Raw genomic sequence first — 21,114 nt, 5'->3', positions numbered from 1 at the left:
TTTTTTAGGGGAGACAAAGTATTAAACTGAAATTTTATTGTTTTTGAGGGTTAAAATACAATTTTAATATTATATTGACTTATAATTTTAGATTTTTTAAAGGGACTAAAATAAAATTTACCCATTTTGAGGGCCAAGTCTCACTTTGAAATAACTTCTTTAACGACAGTAGTTAACAAAAATATCAAAGTAAGATTATAAAAGTAAAAAAAAAAATCAAATTATGTGGAATTAAAATAAAGGGCTAAATCCTAAATTTCATAAAGTATAGATTTAAAGTCATAATTAGATCTCGAAGAATTGCTACGTGAACAGACCATGGATCAATGCATCCGTACTAAAACTTAAACACATTCAAACGATTAAGTCTTAGCTCGATTAGTATGAGAATTGTTACCAATGCAGGAAGACGTAAATTCGAGTACACTAAAGTAATATCCTCTTATCTATGGATTAGGGAGGGGCTATAAGTAATTCTAAGTATTGTGTCAAAAATAGTAGATATAATTAGAAATTATAATGAGATTGTTTTAAAAAAAATTTAAGCAAATTCAAATACGAAACAACCTAAAATTAAAATAAATCTTACAATTAATTTGAAATGATTGGAACTAAAATGGACTTGAACATAAAACGATATAAAATCAAGTTGCTTGAATTAGAACTAATTTGAAGAGGAGCTTTGAATCATTATGAACCAGTTGAGATTTCTATTTTTTTTTTATTTCTATAAATTTTTAATAATTTATTTAAATAAATTAAATGGACCAATTAAACCGACTAATTGATAACCTAACTAATTCGACCATCGATTTGATTTTAAAAACCTTACTTAAATTAAAATGAACCATGCAATCCAAACAAAAAATAATCTAAACCCGAACTTATGTTGCGGCAACATTCAACCTCATATTTTTCTAAATTCATCCATCATTACATTTACAAAGAACTTCTATCTATTGGAAACGCAGGTGATACCGCTCTATCCAAATGAAAAACAATACCCCTAAGTGTGAAGTTGAGTTAAAATTAAAGGGTTAATTTGTGCTTATAATTTTTGTACTTTTCAAAAATTAGAAATTTAGTTCTTGTATTTGTATTTTCAAAATTTTAGTCCTTTTACTTTTGAGATTTTAAAGTTTAAGTCCCAACTGTAAATACTGTTATTTTTTTATTAAATTCAAGTTAATTATAACATATTTTTTGTTTAAAATTTAAAATGTCATAGCAATGAACTTAACTAAAAAAATTAACAATGTTAATAGTTGGACCTGAATTTTAAAATTAAAAAAATAAAGAGACTAAATTCCTAATATTTGAAAAGTACAAGGATTATAGTCACATTTTAACCAAATTAAACACATTGGGGTTGTGTCTTTGGAACAAAGCCACATTATGAGGGACGCATGTTACGTGATAATGATGAAATTTGAAGTGAATCTTTCATTTTTCACCCATCAACCCTCATTTCCCCCATTCACAAAATAAAGTACATTTTGTGAGAGGTTAAGTATGGGTCTTTGCCTTTTCTTTTATGGCCTACGTTTTAGATTACTTACTCTATGTATTTTTTTAAATAGAAATCAATAAATTATATATGTTATTCATTATAAAACCGAATTATTTAATTCGATAATTATAGATTATTGTTCATAACTCTCAATTAATTCAGAATTATATTTAAGTTTATTCTTGATATTTTTGAATCGTAAACGTAACAATAAATTAAACTTTCAAAAAATATATATAAAATATAATATAATAGAAATTGAAAATTTTTGTACCTTAAAAAATTAAGCAATTATAATAAAAAATTGAAAGTCTTAAATATTTAATTAATTTATTTTAATCTAAATTTTTTTTTCACATTAAAATTTAAAAAATATTTTTTTAGACTTTTTCTAACTCTAAAACTTATGCTACTATACTTTCAAAAAACCCCGCAATTAAACCCAATAATTTCTCGAAACTTATCCTTCAACCAATGATAATACATTAGAATATGAACATCAGTGCGGTGACTCGCACTCACGATTTTCTTTCATTACAGACTGTGGCAACTACAAGCTAGGCCAGCAACTTCAGAGTACGGCACTGCTTTGCCGCAAAGCATGAACCGACCTATATCAATAGGTACTACTATTGCTCGTGCTGCCTATGAAACCAATTATTAAAAACAAAAAGGACAAAACCAAGGCTGCGATTGTAGGCATATGTCATTTACAGTTTTTAACATTAATTCCATTATAAATTATAAATTTTAATTATATTTATTTTTATATAATATTTAAAATTATCTATAATATTTCTTTAATCTTTAAATAAGAAAAAAATATGTTCAGCACACTAAAACTTATATATTTTTATACTAACAATAATATCAATACTGACAAATTGAGACTCAATCAGCAGGTGAATCATATTTTAATTTCTCTAAATTGTTATTTTAAATATTTTTCTCCACCACCCAAATGGATTTAGTGGTTAGAATTCTTTGTTGGTGCTTCAAAATCCATGGTTGAAAGGTTGGTGTTAAAATTCTTATGTAATTATAAAAAAATAATTTTTAAAATGGATAAGTGTTTAAATCGATTAGATTATTAATTTTTGAATTAATCGATCCAAAGTCCTTCTGTATTAAACATTGAAAAATATACTATTTATTTGAAATTTAATTATTATATTTAAAGAAGTTAAATTATTATTCGAAATATAAATTTGACAACTTTTTTTAAAGTCTAAACTTTTATCATTTTTATTTAAAAATTTTAGTCAAACAATTGATATTATAGATATCTTCATTTAAATTTATATATTATAAGCCAACAATGTAATATAGCAATAGGTAAGCACCTTATGAAATTATAATATTGCTTCTAGAGTTGGTGTATTTTAACCAAAAAAATACTAATTTTAATGAATATGTGATTGAAAAAAAGTGAAGCCGACAACTTGTCAAGCATTTGGATTGTGTTATTATTATTAAAAAAGTTTAAATTGAATATTTATCATTCCTACTCTAATAAAATTAATCTCGAACAATAAATTGATTTTTCTAAAAAAGAAAAGCTTATTAAGAAAAATAAAAATGCAACAGAAAATTAGTGAGTACTTAATCAATCAAATAAACCTCAATTCAACTATTATAAACATATTTTTAAAGGTTAAATTATTATATGAGTTTAAATTTGGACTTTGAATTTTTTTTATTCAAATTAAGTTCTAAACTTGTTAATTGTTCTAACATTAGATTTTGAACTTGACAATTTTTTTTATATTGGGGCTTGAACTCTTTTTTTATTTAAATTAGGCTGTAATTTTAATAGTTATTCTCACGTTAAGGCCTGAACTTCACAATTATTTCTTTATTAAGTTTAAGGTCTAACTTGAATAAAAAATTTAAACTCGATATAAAAATAATTACCAAATTTAACATTTTTGAGTTGAAAAAAAAATCACACCCAAATTCAAAACTTGATTTAACCTTATTTTTAATTAGATATTAGAGTGTTTAAAAAGGGAAAGATCCAGAGCAGAGCAGACCAAGTCACAACTCAGTCCTTAGTAATATCTCATAAATTAAACGAGGAAAATAATAATGTAGATTTAATAAACATATCAATCTTTCATTGAAATATGAGTTAAACCCAAAAACAAACAAACAGCTAATTTCCTTAATTTACAGTACTTTTAATTACCATTAATGATTCTAATACCACTCAAAACTAGCTGTACCATAAAATCTACACCCTCAGTTTTTCTTCATTTTTTTTTGGGTATTTTTTCAAATTTTTTTCAACTCCAAGTCTCCGCAAACTTTTTGACCTAATGGAGGAAACATATTTAAAAAAAAAATTTAATGAACATATTTTCTGTTACTTAAAAAAAAACATGATTTAAAACTATGGTTAAACGATAATTAGTGGCTAACATCCACGGTTAACCATCTCCATATACTGGTTTAGTGATTCTTGCCTTTGTAATCTCATTTCCTCATTGAACTTCTTTATGAACGCTTCCACTCGACGGTTCAACTCGTCTTGACTCAGCGACGGCTCTTTCCTCAGCTTCCCCGAAGCCGGAGAAGAGCTCGGCGGAAGCTGGTAGTTAGTCCGGTCCCTGAACGTCTCCGATTTCTTCACCAACGGCGAGTCGGCCATCGTCTCCACGTTGATCTCGCGGCCGTGATTCTCAAACGTGTCCGACTTTTTCAAGTGCCTCGTCAGTGGCATCGCTCTCCCTTCCGTTATCATCTTCCACGTGTTCTCCAGTGTCTCATGGCGTTTGGGTTTCGCCACTTTCAATGCTCGGCCACCTGCATTAGGAACAGATTTAATTAATACCATTCTAATCTTCTTAATTACGTAATTTAGATATTTTAGTTTCTTAATCATTTTTTAAAAAAGGACTATTTTGAACTTATTCAGTGGCGCGTCGTCAAGTAGACGCCACCTTTGAACGGACTTTATCTTTTTGGAAGAAATAAAGGAGAAATTAAAGGTCTAACTTTAGTTTAGCCCCTATACTATTTAAAAATTTAAGATTTAATCTTTTTAATACAAATTAATATCATTCATTAGTATATCCAAATTAGAAAAACTTCTAGTTGCTAGGATTAAAATAATGACTATAAATTTATTATTAATTAAACATAATTCACTAAACTTTCCAAAGACTTTGACCTTGTGAGTAAATAACAATTTCAACTAACTAATATCATTATAAAAATAAAGGATCAAATTATATAGAATTAAAATAAAGGATTAAATCTTAAATTTTAGAATAGTAAAAGGACAAATCAAATTATACCGAAACTAAAACGACTCAGTTCCGTTCCGAAAAGTGATAGAACATGGAAAACATGGGTAAAAGAATTGAAACACCGACGGAGAGGCTCCGTCGAGTGAACCAAACTGCTTTTCAGAGTTTTTTTGAATTTTAAATCTGGATGTAGACATTTTAACCGAGTAACGTTAATGTTTGTTTCAGAAAATATGATAATATTGTCAAATGATTCGATAGAAGAAAAATGCTAAATATACCTTCAGGATTGGCTTTAACAGGTTTACGGTGACCGAATCTAGAAGAAGCCGGTGGTTTTTCAACCGGAAACAGAACATCCAACGGAATCTCCGACAAATCCATTCTCCTAGGAGGATTCCACTCCGATTTGGAGATAGCAAACACGTCACCTCCATCTCCATCATCTACAACCGCTACATTGGTCTCCGCCTCAAAAACCGTCGTTTTCACCTCTTGTACTATCTCCTTTTGCTCGTACACCACCGTTTCCACCGCATCGAAATCCAAGCTGCTCTTCATCTCGTACTCCAAATCAGGCCGCTTTTCCACCAAGATCTTCGATCTCGGCTGCTGCTGCATCAGCTCCTCCGTCTTTTCATTCTCGCCGTTGTTCTGATGAAACCGTGACGACGCCACAATCGTGATTATAATCCCGTTTATGACAAAGTAAAGATAAGGCGGTTTGAGCCAAGAACGGAACGTGCTCCACAGTAACGGAGCTTGAGAAACGGAGAATTCCATAACCAATGGAACAGATAATTTAAGTCCTAAAGCTATACTCAATACACCACTAGAAATAAGCAGTACCTTCAACGACAACATCCAAGTGCTCGCCGAAGCCATTTTCAGAGCCAAGAATTTTTTTTATTTTTTATTTAAAAACCCTTTGGATTCGTTGTGCAGATTTTTTGAAGGGTAGGGGGAAGAGGGAGGAGAGTGGGAAATATATAGAGAGTAGGGATGCAGTTGATGATTGAATCTTCACCGTTAGATTTAAAAGGGGTGTAAATGGACAGTGGATATTAGTTTTATGTGTGGTGGGGCCATGAATTAGTTGGATTAGGCCTTTTTTCTTTTTTCAAATTTTTAATTGTACAATAAAAAAAGATAAGGTGAGGGTTAAAACGAAGCTTTCTATGTTGCTATTTAAGTGGACACGAAAACAATTGATCCTTCCCGAACTTTACTATCATTATTATGTTTTTTGACATTATTTTTACCCTTCTTAATCAATCATATCAGATTGTTAATTAATTTTTTTGAATTAATTTGTAATATTTTATTTTTAGTTTATAATTATAATTACAAAAAATAAAATCTTAATTAACTCATAAATCATAAAAAATAAATTTGAATATGAAATTTTAAAATTTTTATAATCTATTTTTCTAATTGCAAGTTTGATGAAACGATTTAGATTGTATTTAAAAAAAATTGTGTCTTGAAAACCAATTTATTTTTCCATAATGATGGTATTGAAATTAGTAAATAAATGATAGAATAATGAAATAATGATTTTTTTCTTTGAAGGAAAGGAAATATATAACAAATATATTTTTTTAAAAGACTTGAAATTATTATCAATTTTAATATAAAATAATATGTGAGGATATTCTTGAGTGGATAATTTTTAATTATATTTTAAATTTTTGGATAAAATTAAAATAATTTTAAAACCAAAAATATATTAAATATTATTTTATTTTGATTTAATTTCTACCATTAAAAAAACTTTTTATATGTATCTAAAATTACAAAATTATGACGTTGAAAGAGATGCTGATGTGAGATGGTTGAAGGATTGTGTGTGTTTTTGAGTTAAAACGCATGTCATGCTTGAAGGATTGTGCATAGCAAGGGAGAACGGATTCACACAATTAGAACTAGAATGCGATAATGCACTTCTAATAGAGACTGTTAACTGGTAGAGTTACCAATAGTAATTTGGTGGAGTTACGTTTAATTAATTGTCTTTTCAAACGAAATTGAAATATAAGATTTCGTCATATTCCAATACCTCAAAATGCGACTGTTGATTATATGGCTAAATATGTGAATAATGGTATATCGAATTTACTATTTTTCTGGATCTACCAAGTTTAGTATAAAAAATTTAAAATTTGAACCCAATGTAACCCAAATTTAGAGGGGTTGGGTCATCTCGCATGGTAAAATTATTAAAGGTAAAAGTATTAAGGAGGCCATTATATTATGAGTTAAATTACATTTTATGATTTTTACTTAAAAATGAGTAAATTAGTACATATACATTATATCAAAAAGTAAACTAATTATTTTTATTACAAATTTCATCTATTTCTCTTATTAAAAATTGATGTGCCTGATAGAATAATTAACCCTTTAATCTAAATATAAAGATTAATTAACCCTTTAATCTAATTTATAAAAAATAATTTATTAAAATAAATAGGATAAAATACAACCTAATTTATGATATAAAGATTTTCATGATTTTACTGATTATTAAATATTTGTCCTCTCTCCAATTTTATGTAGGGACAACAAAGAAAAAAAGGGCAGTGGTTTCAAATTTCAAGAAATATAATAATGTACCTTATAAGACTTGCAGTGAATTTATCTTTCTAGAGACTGTAAAGGGCATTTGGGTGCCAGACTGCAATGGCAGTAAGAAATGTTTTGAATTACTTTTAATAAATAGGAATATATGTATTTATTTGATTTTCCAACGGTCACAAAATTGACCGTTACTCAGGCAAGTTGTAGCGAGAACCTGAGGCGCCGATCCATTGGGTGCGGAGCGGAGGGGCTGGGTTCGCACTTTTGGTCCATGTGTCATACAGCTCGGTGGCTGCACCCACTGACCGACCATTTCCTTTTCTGCTAAACACTGTGTTGTACCACTGAAATAGCTCATCATTTTATGTAAAAGCATGGCTTTTTCTTTCTTTCTTTTTTATTTTCTTGCAAAAAGTATTTATATTAAAAGTAGGAAAATTCTAAAAAGAGTCCCACATCCCACTTTCCATTAGATTTAATGCTTCTGCTTGTGGATATTTAACTTCTAGCCTCATTATTTATAATTGTAATTTATAAAATTTTAATGTTATTATGGGCATATATCATATTTAAATTTTGTTTTTTTTTAATTTTACCTAGTACATCTCTTGGTTTTTATTGCCTTGTATTGATTTAGTTTTATATTATAATTACTTAGGGTTAGTTCTACATTGCTTTTCAAAAGTACTTCTGGCTCCAAAAGCACTTCTAGAAGAAAAGCTATGCAGAACAAGCTGATTTAATGCTTAATTACTTTTTCATCCCTCCAATAACATAGTACTTTCTCTCTTTTTTTCTTGGTATTTAATTACAAATGTGTTAAAATCATTAATTAAAAATAAAAAAATATTTTTTTAAATATTTAAAATATAGTTTATATATTCTAATTAAAATTTATAAATAATTAATATTTATTGCTTAAAAATATTTAAAATTTATATTTTATATATTAAAATATTAATAAGAAGTTATAATAAATTTTTTATATTCTTACTAAAATATAATAATATTAACTAATTTAAATATTATTTAAATGTATATTTGTTACTTTATAATAACATGTCTAAAATTGACATTTTATTTCTTAAAAGTACTTTTTAACAGCAATGCTAAACACTCAAATTTTAAACTAAACTTTTCAAAAGCAATTTTTCAAAGCACTTTTCAAAAGCACTTTTCAAAAGCACTGCCAAACTAACCATTAATTTTGTACTTGTATTTATTAACTACGAACTCTTCAATATATATAAATTGTAATAATTTTCGATAACATTTTGTGTGACTAGTGCTGCACAAAACATTATAAGATTTCAATAATTCGTATATTTGTAAAATGTTTAAAACATTACAGTAATTTTAATAATTCATGTAATTAGATTATATTTTATATAATTATATGGCATGAAAAGCTCATCATGGAACTGTTCGTTGATGTGGTATCAAAAATTAAATATTATAATTTTCATTCGAATGATATTTAAAATTGATTCAAATTTAAAATGAGTTAAATTTAAAAAATTTATCTTTAAAATGATAAAAAAATTATTCAATTAAAAAATTGAACCTGAAATAATTTAAATATAAATTCGTCAAAATAGGAAGTTATTTAATCCAAAAATTAAAAAATAAAAAGGACTAAATTGATTCAAAAAGAACAGTTTAGTGTGTCCTACCAATTACTCTAATTTTGCAGTCACGGTGAAAAGATTGGGTCCCTAAAAGGTTATGAGCTGTCTGACTGACCCTAAGTAACGTAATAGCCATCATATTCATGCATGCTTTTATCTTTCTTCTCCCCCTTTTTCTCTTTTTTGTGTTGTAGAGAATCTTTTCATATGGTAATAATTATGGAAAAAATAAATAATATAATATATTAAAGAAAACAGACTCATACAGTAAGGTTCGAGTAATGGTGGATGAAGAAAATAACACTAAGAAAGCTGATTCAGTTCGGTTTTAAATTTAGTTAAGCTTAAAGTGAAATATATAAAAAAATATCATGAAAATTCTTATATTATGAGTTCGATTGAATTTTATCCCTTCTACTAAAAAAATGATAAATTAATCATTATATCAAAGAGCAAACTAGTAATTCTCCTAAAAATTCTATCAATTACCATTAAAAATTAGTCTCTATATGTCAAAAAGAGGTACATGTGACACGTCACGTGTAACTCTTTGATTATTCTGGTAGCCACACCAGTATTTAACCGTAAAAATAGATGAATTTTTTCAATAAAAATAATAAATTTACTCTTTGATATAACATATTGAAACTATTTACTCATCTTTTAGTAAATGGGGCAAAATGCAATATAATACTTTATACAAAAACCTCCATAATATTTTTACTTAATACATACCTTATGTGTAATTAATTGAAATTCATTATGATTATTTATTTACAATAAAAATGTATTAGAAATATAAATTTCAACTAACAATATCCATAACCATTTTAAAATCACCTATAAATAACAATACAATTATTATTATTAATTTTAAAAAAAATCATTAAATTCCATTTACTATTTTTTTCCCTTCTCATTAGCAATGGCAAGCAAAAAAATCGAAATAAAAAAAAAGTATATTATAAAAACGACTGTTGCAATAAAGAGTTGAAGTTAGGAGTTGGCCATATCAAGGCAGCATGGGACCCCATCATAGAGAATTTATATGTTTATGGACCATATACTAAAAAAATAATAATTATGGGCCATCATTAAAAGGAACTTAGAATTTGGACATTAATTTCCTTTTTTTTTTCCGCCCTGTGTGGCAAAGGAAAGGAGAGCTTTGAGTAGATATTTTCATAAATATCATTTAATAGTTACCAGTTTGGAACATGTTGTCTTCAGTTTTTTTTATTTTTTATTTTTTATTGTTCAACAAGTTTTTATTTTTAAAATTTTTTTGTCTGTTATTATAGTATATTTTTTAGACTTGCTTTTGCAAGTAATTTTAAGGATAATTTTGTTACCGTCCTCTCCAGTTTAGTGGATATTCAGTTCTTTTGTTAATTTTGCTCGCCTGCTGCTTTGGACAAATTGGAGCTGATTTTTTATTTTATTTTTTTATTGTGGTAGTTGCTTGTAATCACTTTAAATATATATTGTTTAAGTTTTGATAAAGCCAATTGTTAACATACCATAATATTCTATTGATGTAGAGATTGAAGTCTCTGTCGTGTTGATAGAGTTTGTCCTTCACCACCGTCGACGTGCGTTTGTTGTTTTTCTTTTTATTAAAATTATATGGTCCCGTTAATTGAATAAATTAAAGAATTATTCATTTTAAAAAATACTAATAAATTTATTTAAATATAATTAAAATATTAATTATAATTATTATATTTTCTTCTTGATTTTAAGATTTTAAGATTTAAAGTTTATATTAAAATTTTAGCTTAAATGTTTAAAGTTCATAATATATTGTCAATAATATACTTATGTATTATATTTTAATTCTTATCGATTTTAAATTATCAAGAATTTGTTTTTCTTTGACATAATGAAACAAATTTTGAATTTTCAATTAAAATACATTGATGAAAGCCACCTCTCATGATCAAATCATATATTTATTTCTGAATAGTTTAAGAATATTAGATGTGACCCACTAAATATATCAAAATAAAATTTCCATCAATGATCTAGGTGTGCCAAGTTTCATTGATTGAGCCTATTGAAAACAAACCAAAAATATATAAAAATTCTTATTATAAAACAATAGTTTGGTAATTAGTATATATGGTTGAGCTTAAGTGAACTTGAACTAAATCTGTGTAAATATGTTACACTTGTTTGAATTAAACGGTTAGATTAAGAATTTATTCAGAAAAAAGGTATTAAATTGATTAATTTAAAAAATTATATGGATCAGTTAAATTAATTGAATAGAGTTTTTAATAATTTTATGAATATTAATAATTTATTTAATCGAACAATCAAACCTATTAAATCAACGAACCAATAACTTGACTAACTCACCCACCAATCTAATTCTAAAAATAATGATATAAATCCATAATAACCCTAAACCACACAAATTCAAAATTAACCTAGACCATAATAAACTAAAAATTAAAGAAAGAAACCCAAATTAATTTAGTTGAGATTGACCCTACCTAAAATTCTACTTACCCAACTCACAAGTAAAGCCAGTAGGGAATTGAGAGACCCTTTTGGCCGTGTATTGTGCCATTCGTTTACATGCAATTTGCAGTTTAAGGATAAGACATAGAAACTTGAAGATTAAGACATTTCGACACCCATTGGTCTCTTTCAGTTGTAAAATGTGTCTTAATTTTAGGTTATTGCTGTAATAAGATTTGATTCATAAAAGAAAAAAAGATTTAAGAACGAAGTCAGCTGGAAAAAAATGAAGAACCATTGCTTTCGGCTAAAACGCGTGTCGGAGAAGGGGACAAATTGTCGGTCCATTTTATCTTCGAAAATGTTTTTCTTTTTAAAGATTAAGATTGTAGGGGAGAAGATAGAGTTGACTTCATTAATCAAAGTCTAGCTTTGAAGAAAGTGCATGGCAGTTGTACAGACATATAGATAAAAGGGTTAATATATTATTTAATATTTAAATTTAGTTTTAATGTTGAATTGAATTAAATTTGTTATTTAAACTAAATAATATTATATGATTTAATAAATGTTGGATACATGCGGTATAATAAAAAAGAATAGTGAGAGGGGGGCTGGCAGGTCCTTAAAATGGTAATTTTAATTTTTGATCTTTTAAAATTTATAAAATTTCAAGTTAATATATGGTAAATTATATTTTGACCCTACTAAAATAATAAAATTTTGATTTAGTCTTTTACAAAATTATAAAGATATAAGTTGTTAAAATGATAAAATTGGTTTTAGCTCTTATAAAAATAAAAGATTTAATTCCGCCTTAAAAACAATTGACTTCACCCTTGTAAGTATTTAACTGGGTCAAAAAAAAAAACTTAGAAACTAAAGTAAACATTAAAATCAAATTTAAGTACCCAAATTGAAAAAAAAAAAACTTAAATATTAAATTATACATTAAAACTAAACTCAAATACCAAAATAATATATTAACCTAAACATCCCTTTAATTTTCAACAATGAAGCTTTGAATCATGGATGTGATTTTTGGCATGTATTTTTTGTGGATAAACAAGTAAAGCTGCACATGTGTAAGCGTGTGCACCAAATATGTTAATGGAGTAACATTATCTAGAATAAACAATATATATTATTATACATATAAAGTGTTAATTGGAGTAAATATCCTCAAATTATTTCATTATTTTAAAATTTGAAATGTTTTTAGATTCAATCATTAAAATGTTAATAATATATTAATCAAGTCATTTTATAAATTTAAACATTAAATTAATATAAAGCCTGAAGTTCAAAATTACAAACAAATATGTATTTATTATTGTATAAATAATTTCCATTTAACGTGTTAAAAATGATAAATATTGTCAATGAAACATAGATTTTTTTTAGGCTTAATGTTTTATTTGGAATACGAGTTTGACATTTTTTTTAAAAGATGATATTTGTGTTATTTTTTGGTCCAATTCGGTATCTATATTTTATAAAAGTTAAATATTTTGGTACCCAAAGGTAACGATGTTAATTTATTAGTGTTTAATTTAGATTTTAAGGTTGTTTTGATGAAAGTTATTGATAATATTATTAGGTTTAAATTGTTCATTATTTTGTTAATACAATAAATTTAATGTTAATTGTGAATTTGCTTAATTTTACAAATACAGTGCGATGGATGTAATTTAATTCAAGTTTTAGGATTGATTTGATAATTATGAATTTTTATCAAATCAATTATAAAACCTGAATTAAACAATAAAAAGTTAACATCGATACCTTTTAGCACCGAAACGTATAACTTTTGTCAAAAACAAATACTACATTGGAAAATAACACGCATCATATAAAACAAATGTCAAACTCAAGTATCAAATAATGTATTAAGTCAATTTTTTTTATAATACATCATATCCAAACTTTTAATGTAATAAATATTTTCAGATTTACAATTCAATCCACATATTTTACCTATGTTTAGGATTTGGTCGGTTGGTGCTTTGATTTTAAAGTGAATCTTCATTGGGATATTCGTGGGTTAATATGGAACGAAAATGTCAATTTCAATCCCTTTTCTTACTTTCATGGATTTTCACCAGTAAATACGTATACTACTTTTTCTAGTAAATTCCTCCAAAATCTTGGTTGCTTTTAGAGCCAATTTCGTTGGTATATTCCAGAATGGTCGAATAACCTAAAGCTATTTCATTAAGTACCTACAAAACTAGTGTTTAAGAGATTCTATTTTTATTTTTTAAATTATTTAAACTATATATAGAAAATTATTTTTTAAATTTTCAAAACCCAATTTAATATAACTTTAAAATTAATGAAATTAGATAGAGTTAGAACAGTTTAGTCAGTCTTTGTTATTTAAGTAAATCAGTCCACTAATACTAGGTAAAATGTTGAAAATAACCAATTAAATATACATTTATAATATTAATGTATAATATTGCAAAACATGTCTCGCAAAACACCACAATTAATATCCCAAGTTAATGTCTGGTCCAAGAAATTTACAACGAAATTCACTGGAAATTAAAGAAAAAAAATCTATATTCGAAATGCAAAATGAAATAAAAAAATAAAAAAGAAATATATCAATAAAATAAAAATAATATTATAAACAAAATATATAAATTAATTCTAATATATTTAATCCCTTTCAACCCTTTAATTAAATGGATAGTTTTCATTTTTGGCTCCTTTCAAATATTAATAAGTCTAATACAAAATATTTATGTTTTGGCCCCAAAATTTTCCAATTTTATCTTGGCTTTTTATAAAATATTCATGGCTTCACTCTTGTATCTAACTCAATTTAACAATAAAACGTGAATATTTTGAACCCAAAATGATCCGATTTGTAAAGTAATCCAAAGCCATAATGGCTCGAACTGAAAAAATTTAATAATTTAAACCTAAAATGACCCAAATAAAAATAATCAAAAAATTTTAAAAATCAAATTGACAAACATTATCGGCACCCAAATAACCAAAACTTGAAGTAATTAAAATTTGAAATAATCAAAAATCATAACAGCTTGAACTAAAAAATCCTTAGTTATCAAAATCCAAAACTGTCTGAATCCAAAATGGACTCAAACATGAATAATCTAAAAATTTTAAAATTTTTGTTTGTTAAAAAATAAAAATAAAAAATTTAAAATTTTGGCTAAGACAAAGATCCCGAGTCCTTAAGTACATAAATTTAAGTTTTATCATATGCAATTGCGATATATGGATCTTTAACTTTATCTTATATATGAATCTACAATGTAATTATTCGAATACATATTTATATTTATACACATAAACACTCTCTATTTATCGACACACAAATGGAAGAAAGAGGAAACATCATGGAAAATAAAATCTCAAAACGATAAGGTGGTCCATGTAATTAAGTTGGAAAAAAACCGTTATAACAGTTTAAATTATGGACGGTGGAGGAGGAAATGCGTAGATAAAGTCAAAACAAAAATCGTGTTGGGTTTTTGGTCAATGTAAAGACAGTTTTTGAAACTGAACTGTACGTAGAATGTTTGGTTTAATGGAAACTAAAAGTCTGATGATGACGACGTTATTACAGTCAAAAGAAGAATATAAAGAAGACAGTGAAATGGGAATGCAAGAAAATTATATGAAAGCAGTTTGTGTACGTATACAGTTCAACTTCCATAACGGATATGGTGCCGTCCTTTTGTTGTGTGAACGACAGATTTTGTTTCTTCATTGGAACATATGGGAAAAGGTTTTTGTTTTTTTTTTCCTAATGTAGTTCTTACTTGGTCTCGAAGTTTCTTTTTAAGTACATAAAGTGGTGGATTTTTATTTTATTTTTAGGAGTGTAATTAAAATTTTTAAAATTTATTAAGAATTTTTTTAAAAAATTGGAGGTTTTTAAAATTATTTTTTAGGAATTTTAATTTTACAAAAAAATTGAAAGGTTAAATTAAAATTTTTGGGACTAAGGCTCTTGACTGCATTCGTATACATATATTATATATGGGAATATAATATAAAAATTCACTTCTGTATGGGATTTATATGTATAGGAAAAAAAACATCATGATTAAATTTTTTTAAGAGATATAATGATTAAATTGTTAAAATATTATATATTAGTGATAGAAAAATTAATCTTTGTAAAGCACAAGATTTGATATGTGCAAACATTACCACCATTTTTTAAAGATAAAATAAAATAATTATAATTAAGAGAAAATTTTAAAAAATATAAAAATTAGCAAATTAACAATATATATATAAAGTTATGAATTTCATTAGACTTTAACTTTTTTGAGGTTTTTGATATTTATAATATATATAATATAAAATAAATCATAAGTATAAAATTGGAACCAAAGAAGTGATAAAGTTAATTAAAAAATATGAAGCTTTAATCACAAAATTCTTGACCATGGAAGCTTTAAGGGACATACATATGGCTTCATGTTTGTTGGTCAAGATTACATAAAGTCAACTTGTGGAAGGATAATTCGATTTTGACCTGAATTTTAAAATTTAAACTTGATTACGAGATTATCTTAATGTGAAATAATTTTAAAATTTTAACATGTAAATTGACTTGATGCTACCCAAGTGACAATTTGGGTTAGAAGTGCAAAAATACTTATCCCAACCCAGCCCAAAAGTGAAAAACCTTTTTCAATTATTATATTTGCATGGTAACATAGTAACATATAAACCATAATTTTCTAGCAATTAGTTAACCAAAGTACCAAACTAAAACACTTGAATGAACTTCAGCTCCTAAACTAAAAAAATATTGATTAAAATGTGCTTCAAGTCTTTATACTCTTCATGCATTTATAATTTAGTCCTATTTTTATTTCAAAAAATTTAGTCCATTTATTTTTTGGATTTAAAAATACAGGTCCAACTATTAAAATTCTTTAATTAAATTCACATTCATTCCATCAATCTTCTGTTAAATTTCACATCAACGGATTCAACCAAAGAATTTACCAGTGATAACATTAATTGAACTTTGAAATCTAAGTAGTGAGTAAAATTCTGGAAATAAAAGGAAAGGGACTAAATTCTATATGTATAACAACTACATGGACTCGAGCATATTTAAAAAAAAGAAAAAAAGAAAAAAATAATACCCCCTTAATATCATAACTTATCATCCTTTCCCATTCAAAATCTGGTTGCTTGCTTGCATCACTAATTTGATGATCATGAAATCTGTTGGGAAAAATCTATAAATATCCACAAAAAGCCTTGATTTATGGGGAAGTAAAGAGATAAAAAGAACCAACCTTTATTATATTACAACACCACATTTATTATATGAATGTATAATAAAATTGAATGATGAAAAATCAGTTCTCAATATATATCTAAATGAGTAAAAAATAATTTGCAAAAACCTGAGGAAAATGACATACAAAAAAAAAATATAATTTTTTTGTTTCTTTGAGAAATGAATATGTACTCTTTCCCTTCAACAATCATTCGGCCAGGCGAGTTACCGTTTTGTAAACATCCCTTGTGTTAACGATGAGAAATCGTAGTCTTTTCCCCATTGAGATGGTGTTATTTTAGGAACTGGAGGTGTTGGGAGTGGCTTACCTCCGATGCTTTTCATGTTGATGGTTGATGATGGAACTACTGGCACTCGGGTGGTGAAGCTGCAATGCAGCATATGACAAGTTGGATAAAATCGAAGGCAATTATGTGCTGGTCAAGCAAGAAATGTGTTCAAACGAACTGTTTGTGTATAGTGTGTGCTTGTAAGAATACAGATAGATAACCGATCTCACATATGAAATAATGGACAGAAATGAAATCGATATAAAATCATCGACCATGGAACTTTTCCTAATGAACCCACATTGCCAGTGCAAATATACTGAATTTATGAAACGTGTTCAGTGTGCTATGAAACAGGTGATCAGACTTGAGTTTCTTTGTACTAGAAGGGTCAGTCGATCCATTACATCAAAGTTAAAAGATAAGCAACTTTTAGATGGTCGAGCTGAAATAATATGCGCACGCACCTGGAAGTTGAAAAATTAATGGAATTCCCTGCAGGGTGCATCTGTTGGTTGTTTCCCATCTGGTATGAGATGACAATAACATGACAAGATATTATTAGCGATGAGGTTATAATCAGGGAAAAGAACAATGGTGGAAGCATATTGCAAGCAAACCTGTAAATGATTCTGTTGACTAGCGACTGGCATTACCATTCCAGGGACTTGGTGGCCAACGCTTCCAGAATTTGGAGAAGGAAAGTGAAAGCCATTGGAGCTGAATTGATGCGCGTTGATAGGAAAGGCTTGGGATCTACCGTTGGGCTTTGTAGCAGTGCTCGTGATAGATTGTTGTTTGGGAAGCATAGTAAGTTGTTGATGGACGGAAAATGGAGACACTGTACTTGACTGCAAAAAGTAATTTAAAATTTAGAACTGTAAATCTCCACTTTTGAACTTGAATGCGGCAGTGACTTAGCACGGTGATCAATTTAACTACGATGACATTATGTCACGAAAGCACAAGTCAATATTCTATATACACTTTCGATTTTCAACCAAGGGACACCATACCTTTTCAAATATAGTATCTTGTTTAACATCACTTGCCTCCTTGGCGGACTTTGCTTCAGTAGCTGCAAAATGGTAAACTGACGGTTAAAGCAACATCAAATATAAAATACTATATTTAACTGCTTTCAGCAAGAAACTACGTAGTGATAAGCTCGAGACAGAAAGAGACATACGTTGCAAAGAATTATCATGAGCTGAACCAGAGTCATTTTCTCCCGAGTTCCCCATAGAAAGCAAATTGAAAAGTTCAGTAGCGTAATCGATTTTGGATGATGCTACTACTGGTGCAGTAGTATTAACATCTCGCTTTATGGATTCAGCCTTCGAGACTGATGGAGTATTAGTAACATCCTGCTTTATGAATTCAGCCTTCGAGACTGATGGAGTATTAGTAACCTCCTGCTTTATGGGTTCAGCTGTTACGGCTGATGGTTTGGGTTTATATCGAGGTTCTTCTGGCTTTATATCGGGTTTAACCTGTGAACCAAGTAAACTTATTCATTTCTATGTCGCATATCAATAATGAAAGATACTACTATGAAATGTTCATGATTTTGGGTGTAAACTTTGAATTTCTTTCATGTTTCGAGTTGTTTATCGTAATCTAAGCAACAAAAGTTTTCCTATCGTCTCGGTTTCTTCCCATCTAAGCAACATAATCTATGATTCAAATAAAGAAAGATATGCAAACCATACAGTTTCGGTTCATTTGCTACATATGAATTTCCTCCATTCGACAGGCAGCAAAGCAACGTTAACTGCAGCAATCATTTTTACTCTAAAAAAGGACATTCATTTACCGACAATCAGCGTATAAGAGCAAATGAAGACCGTTATTACCTTTTGAGGAACATTTACGTTCATTTGAGAGAAACTTTTAGGAGTAGGAATGCCGTTATTTGCAAGAGGTTGGTGAATAACTTTCTTCTCTGTAGAAACGGGATTTACATTATTCGTGTTCTTATATGCACCACTTAGAGCTTCTAGTTTGTGAGGTGATTCCTTCTTGTCATTTACGCTTGGAGATGATTTTTCCTTTCGACCTCTTGGAATCCATCTCTTTTCCACATACCTAATGAAGAAAATAATCAATAGAAGAAAATCAAGCATAAAATTTTAAGTCATTGAAGGGTAGTTCTATTTTTACGAAGTTGGTACTTTGCGCGAATGAAATTCTCGATTCCAACCCTGTCATAGTTGGGAGGCAACTCCGCTTCCCAGTAATTATTAGATTTCTTGTTCCCCATGGCTGCAAAAAAAAGAAGAAAACACAATCATGATCACCATCAGCACCTGATTTGGGGTGGAAATCAAAGAAACGAACGGTGGAGGCTTACATTGAATAAATGAAATCTGTTCCGGAAGCCATGTATCTAAAGTGGCTGATCTCACCTGTATGAAACAAACGTAATTTCCATAAACATGTTAACAAGAAAATCAAACAATAACCACAAAACACAAACCGCCATAACTGTTGTCTAGATCTATGTTGCCCAGACTCTTCATTTACGAGTATATGAACTTTAAAGACCCTCCAAATACATGAAAAATTTAGAAAAATCTAACCGACACTCACATCTGAGTCTGAGTAACATAAATCCAGAGTTAGGGGAAAAGAGAAGCAAAACCTTAGATATGTGTACTCCAAGACTTCTATGAATCCCTGAACATTGCATGCAAATGAATATTCCAAGATTAACACTAGCCCACCGTGGCGCCCTGTGTAGCATATACAAACCATTATAAAATCAGATTCCACATACTCTATAGTGACTCGAGTATTTACTTTAAAATTTTCCATCTTGTCAAAGTCATAGTAAAACATTACTAAGAGCTACATTATTACCAAATACCTACTTGCTTTTGCAGTCTGCACATTCTCGATTCTCAGGCAACTTAAGAAGTCCATCCAATATCTGCAGAAAGCGGCACCAGGTAGACCAAATTAACATTGAATGTACAGAAAAACGAAGTTATAACCATATTTCAGACCGAGACAATGTCACTAGTACTATGCACATATATACATTGCTTGCATGCAAAGGAAAGAGGAGAAACTGTATGACAATTGACAAACATCTTGAACCATAGGAAGAACACTGATGAGAAAATTTCGAAATGTTTATTATGTAATTCATCGTATAAATCGATCATAAGTGGCCTAAGACATTCAAAAGAGAGCTTGCTGGCAGCTAACGGATGATGAGCTATAGCCAACTTTTAGCAGAGTGGGCCTTGGATTAAGACATACAATACAAGGGGGGTCACCAAAGAAAATTGACAGCTAAAACGTAAAGTGCAGTGTACAACTTGCTGTAATTGAAAACTGGAAACCATACAAAACAAACTATTCTAAGTTGGCCAAATTAAGCTCAGGTTTGATTCAATAAACACATATAAGGAAAAACCCAAATTGATAGATTCTTCAATATGGCCTTTGCTTCAAAGAGTTCATCAAACACAAAAGGGTATCCAAAAAATTTAAAGCTGCAACCATTTATTTTCATCAAACATTGCAAAATTCACACTTTACCACCAAGAAAAACACTAAAGCTTAAATAGGTAGTAAACAAAATTACAAAAAAAAAAATAAAAATCAAAGAAATGGAAATTAGCAAAGAAAGAGGGAACCTTTGTGTGTTTAGAGTTAAGTTCTTTAGAAACATTAGCCTTCTGGTTCATGATGCTTTGCAGAAAAACTCCCTTTCTCTCTACCCTTCTGCTCCAAAGCTGTCTCTTTTATTTATTTGTTTATGCAAAAAAATATAGTAATATTTTTTTGGTTCTAAAAATTCAAGCTTTACAGGAAATAGAGGAACCCCAAAATCAAAAAAAAAAGAAACAAAGAATAAGGAAGAGAAGGAGAATCAAAGGGGAAAATGGGAAATGTCAAAGTGGGTATCTTTCATTTGTTATTTGCTAATACACTTTTGTGTTTTGCTCTTTTGTCATTGGTTGGTTGGTGGAAGCTGGTTGGCTCCGGCTGGCGTGTACACACTAAAGTGAGGGCTCCTTTATTTGCTGCCCTTTTTATTCTAAAACCGTTCTTGTGTGCGTAAGGTCAAATAAAATAATTACGTAAAATATAA

At 28.3% G+C, this 21,114-nt stretch overlaps 2 protein-coding genes across 3 annotated transcripts; both read right to left on the bottom strand.

Moving 5' to 3' along the window:
• Positions 1-3,605: 3,605 nt before the first annotated feature.
• LOC107925301 (uncharacterized) lies at positions 3,606-5,784 on the bottom strand. Its single transcript, XM_016855953.2, has 2 exons — positions 5,043-5,784; positions 3,606-4,315 (listed from the first exon to the last, which is right to left on the bottom strand). Exons 1-2 carry the CDS (start codon positions 5,644-5,646, stop codon positions 3,927-3,929), a joined length of 993 nt encoding a protein of 330 aa, XP_016711442.1. The 5' UTR covers positions 5,647-5,784; the 3' UTR covers positions 3,606-3,926.
• A 10,937-nt stretch (positions 5,785-16,721) lies between these two features.
• LOC107925030 (ADP-ribosylation factor GTPase-activating protein AGD5) lies at positions 16,722-21,024 on the bottom strand. 2 transcript variants are annotated; one of them, XM_041079484.1, is made up of 11 exons: positions 20,657-21,024; positions 19,883-19,941; positions 19,654-19,744; positions 19,363-19,417; positions 19,184-19,274; positions 18,866-19,097; positions 18,199-18,502; positions 18,026-18,087; positions 17,630-17,860; positions 17,477-17,535; positions 16,722-17,107 (listed from the first exon to the last, which is right to left on the bottom strand). In XM_041079484.1, exons 1-11 carry the CDS (start codon positions 20,705-20,707, stop codon positions 16,945-16,947), a joined length of 1,398 nt encoding a protein of 465 aa, XP_040935418.1. In that variant the 5' UTR covers positions 20,708-21,024; the 3' UTR covers positions 16,722-16,944. The 2 variants fall into 2 exon arrangements, with proteins under 2 accessions (XP_040935418.1, XP_040935420.1); XM_041079486.1 differs by having other exon boundaries at positions 19,872-19,941; positions 20,657-20,784.
• Between the last annotated feature and the right edge of the window lie 90 nt (positions 21,025-21,114).

The sequence above is a fragment of the Gossypium hirsutum genome, chromosome A10, assembly GCF_007990345.1.
Source record: "Gossypium hirsutum isolate 1008001.06 chromosome A10, Gossypium_hirsutum_v2.1, whole genome shotgun sequence".
In the NCBI taxonomy this organism is placed as follows: domain Eukaryota; kingdom Viridiplantae; phylum Streptophyta; class Magnoliopsida; order Malvales; family Malvaceae; genus Gossypium; species Gossypium hirsutum.
Note: the sequence above shows the minus strand (reverse complement) of the source record. Positions and strands in the feature narration are given on the sequence as shown.

Bases quoted from the DNA above. Each gene is read 5' to 3' on its own strand.
- LOC107925301 (XM_016855953.2), bottom strand. From the start codon at position 5,646: ATGGCTTCGGCGAGCACTTGGATGTTGTCGTTGAAGGTACTGCTTATT. The intron at 4,316-5,042 runs GTATATTTAGCA...TTCCTAATGCAG, and splicing joins TGTTAAAGCCAATCCTGAAG to GTGGCCGAGCATTGAAAGTG.
- LOC107925030 (XM_041079484.1), bottom strand. From the start codon at position 20,707: ATGAACCAGAAGGCTAATGTTTCTAAAGAACTTAACTCTAAACACACA. The intron at 19,275-19,362 runs GTAAGCCTCCAC...TTTTTTTTGCAG, and splicing joins ACAGATTTCATTTATTCAAT to CCATGGGGAACAAGAAATCT. The intron at 18,503-18,865 runs GTAATAACGGTC...CTTGGTTCACAG, and splicing joins ACGTAAATGTTCCTCAAAAG to GTTAAACCCGATATAAAGCC.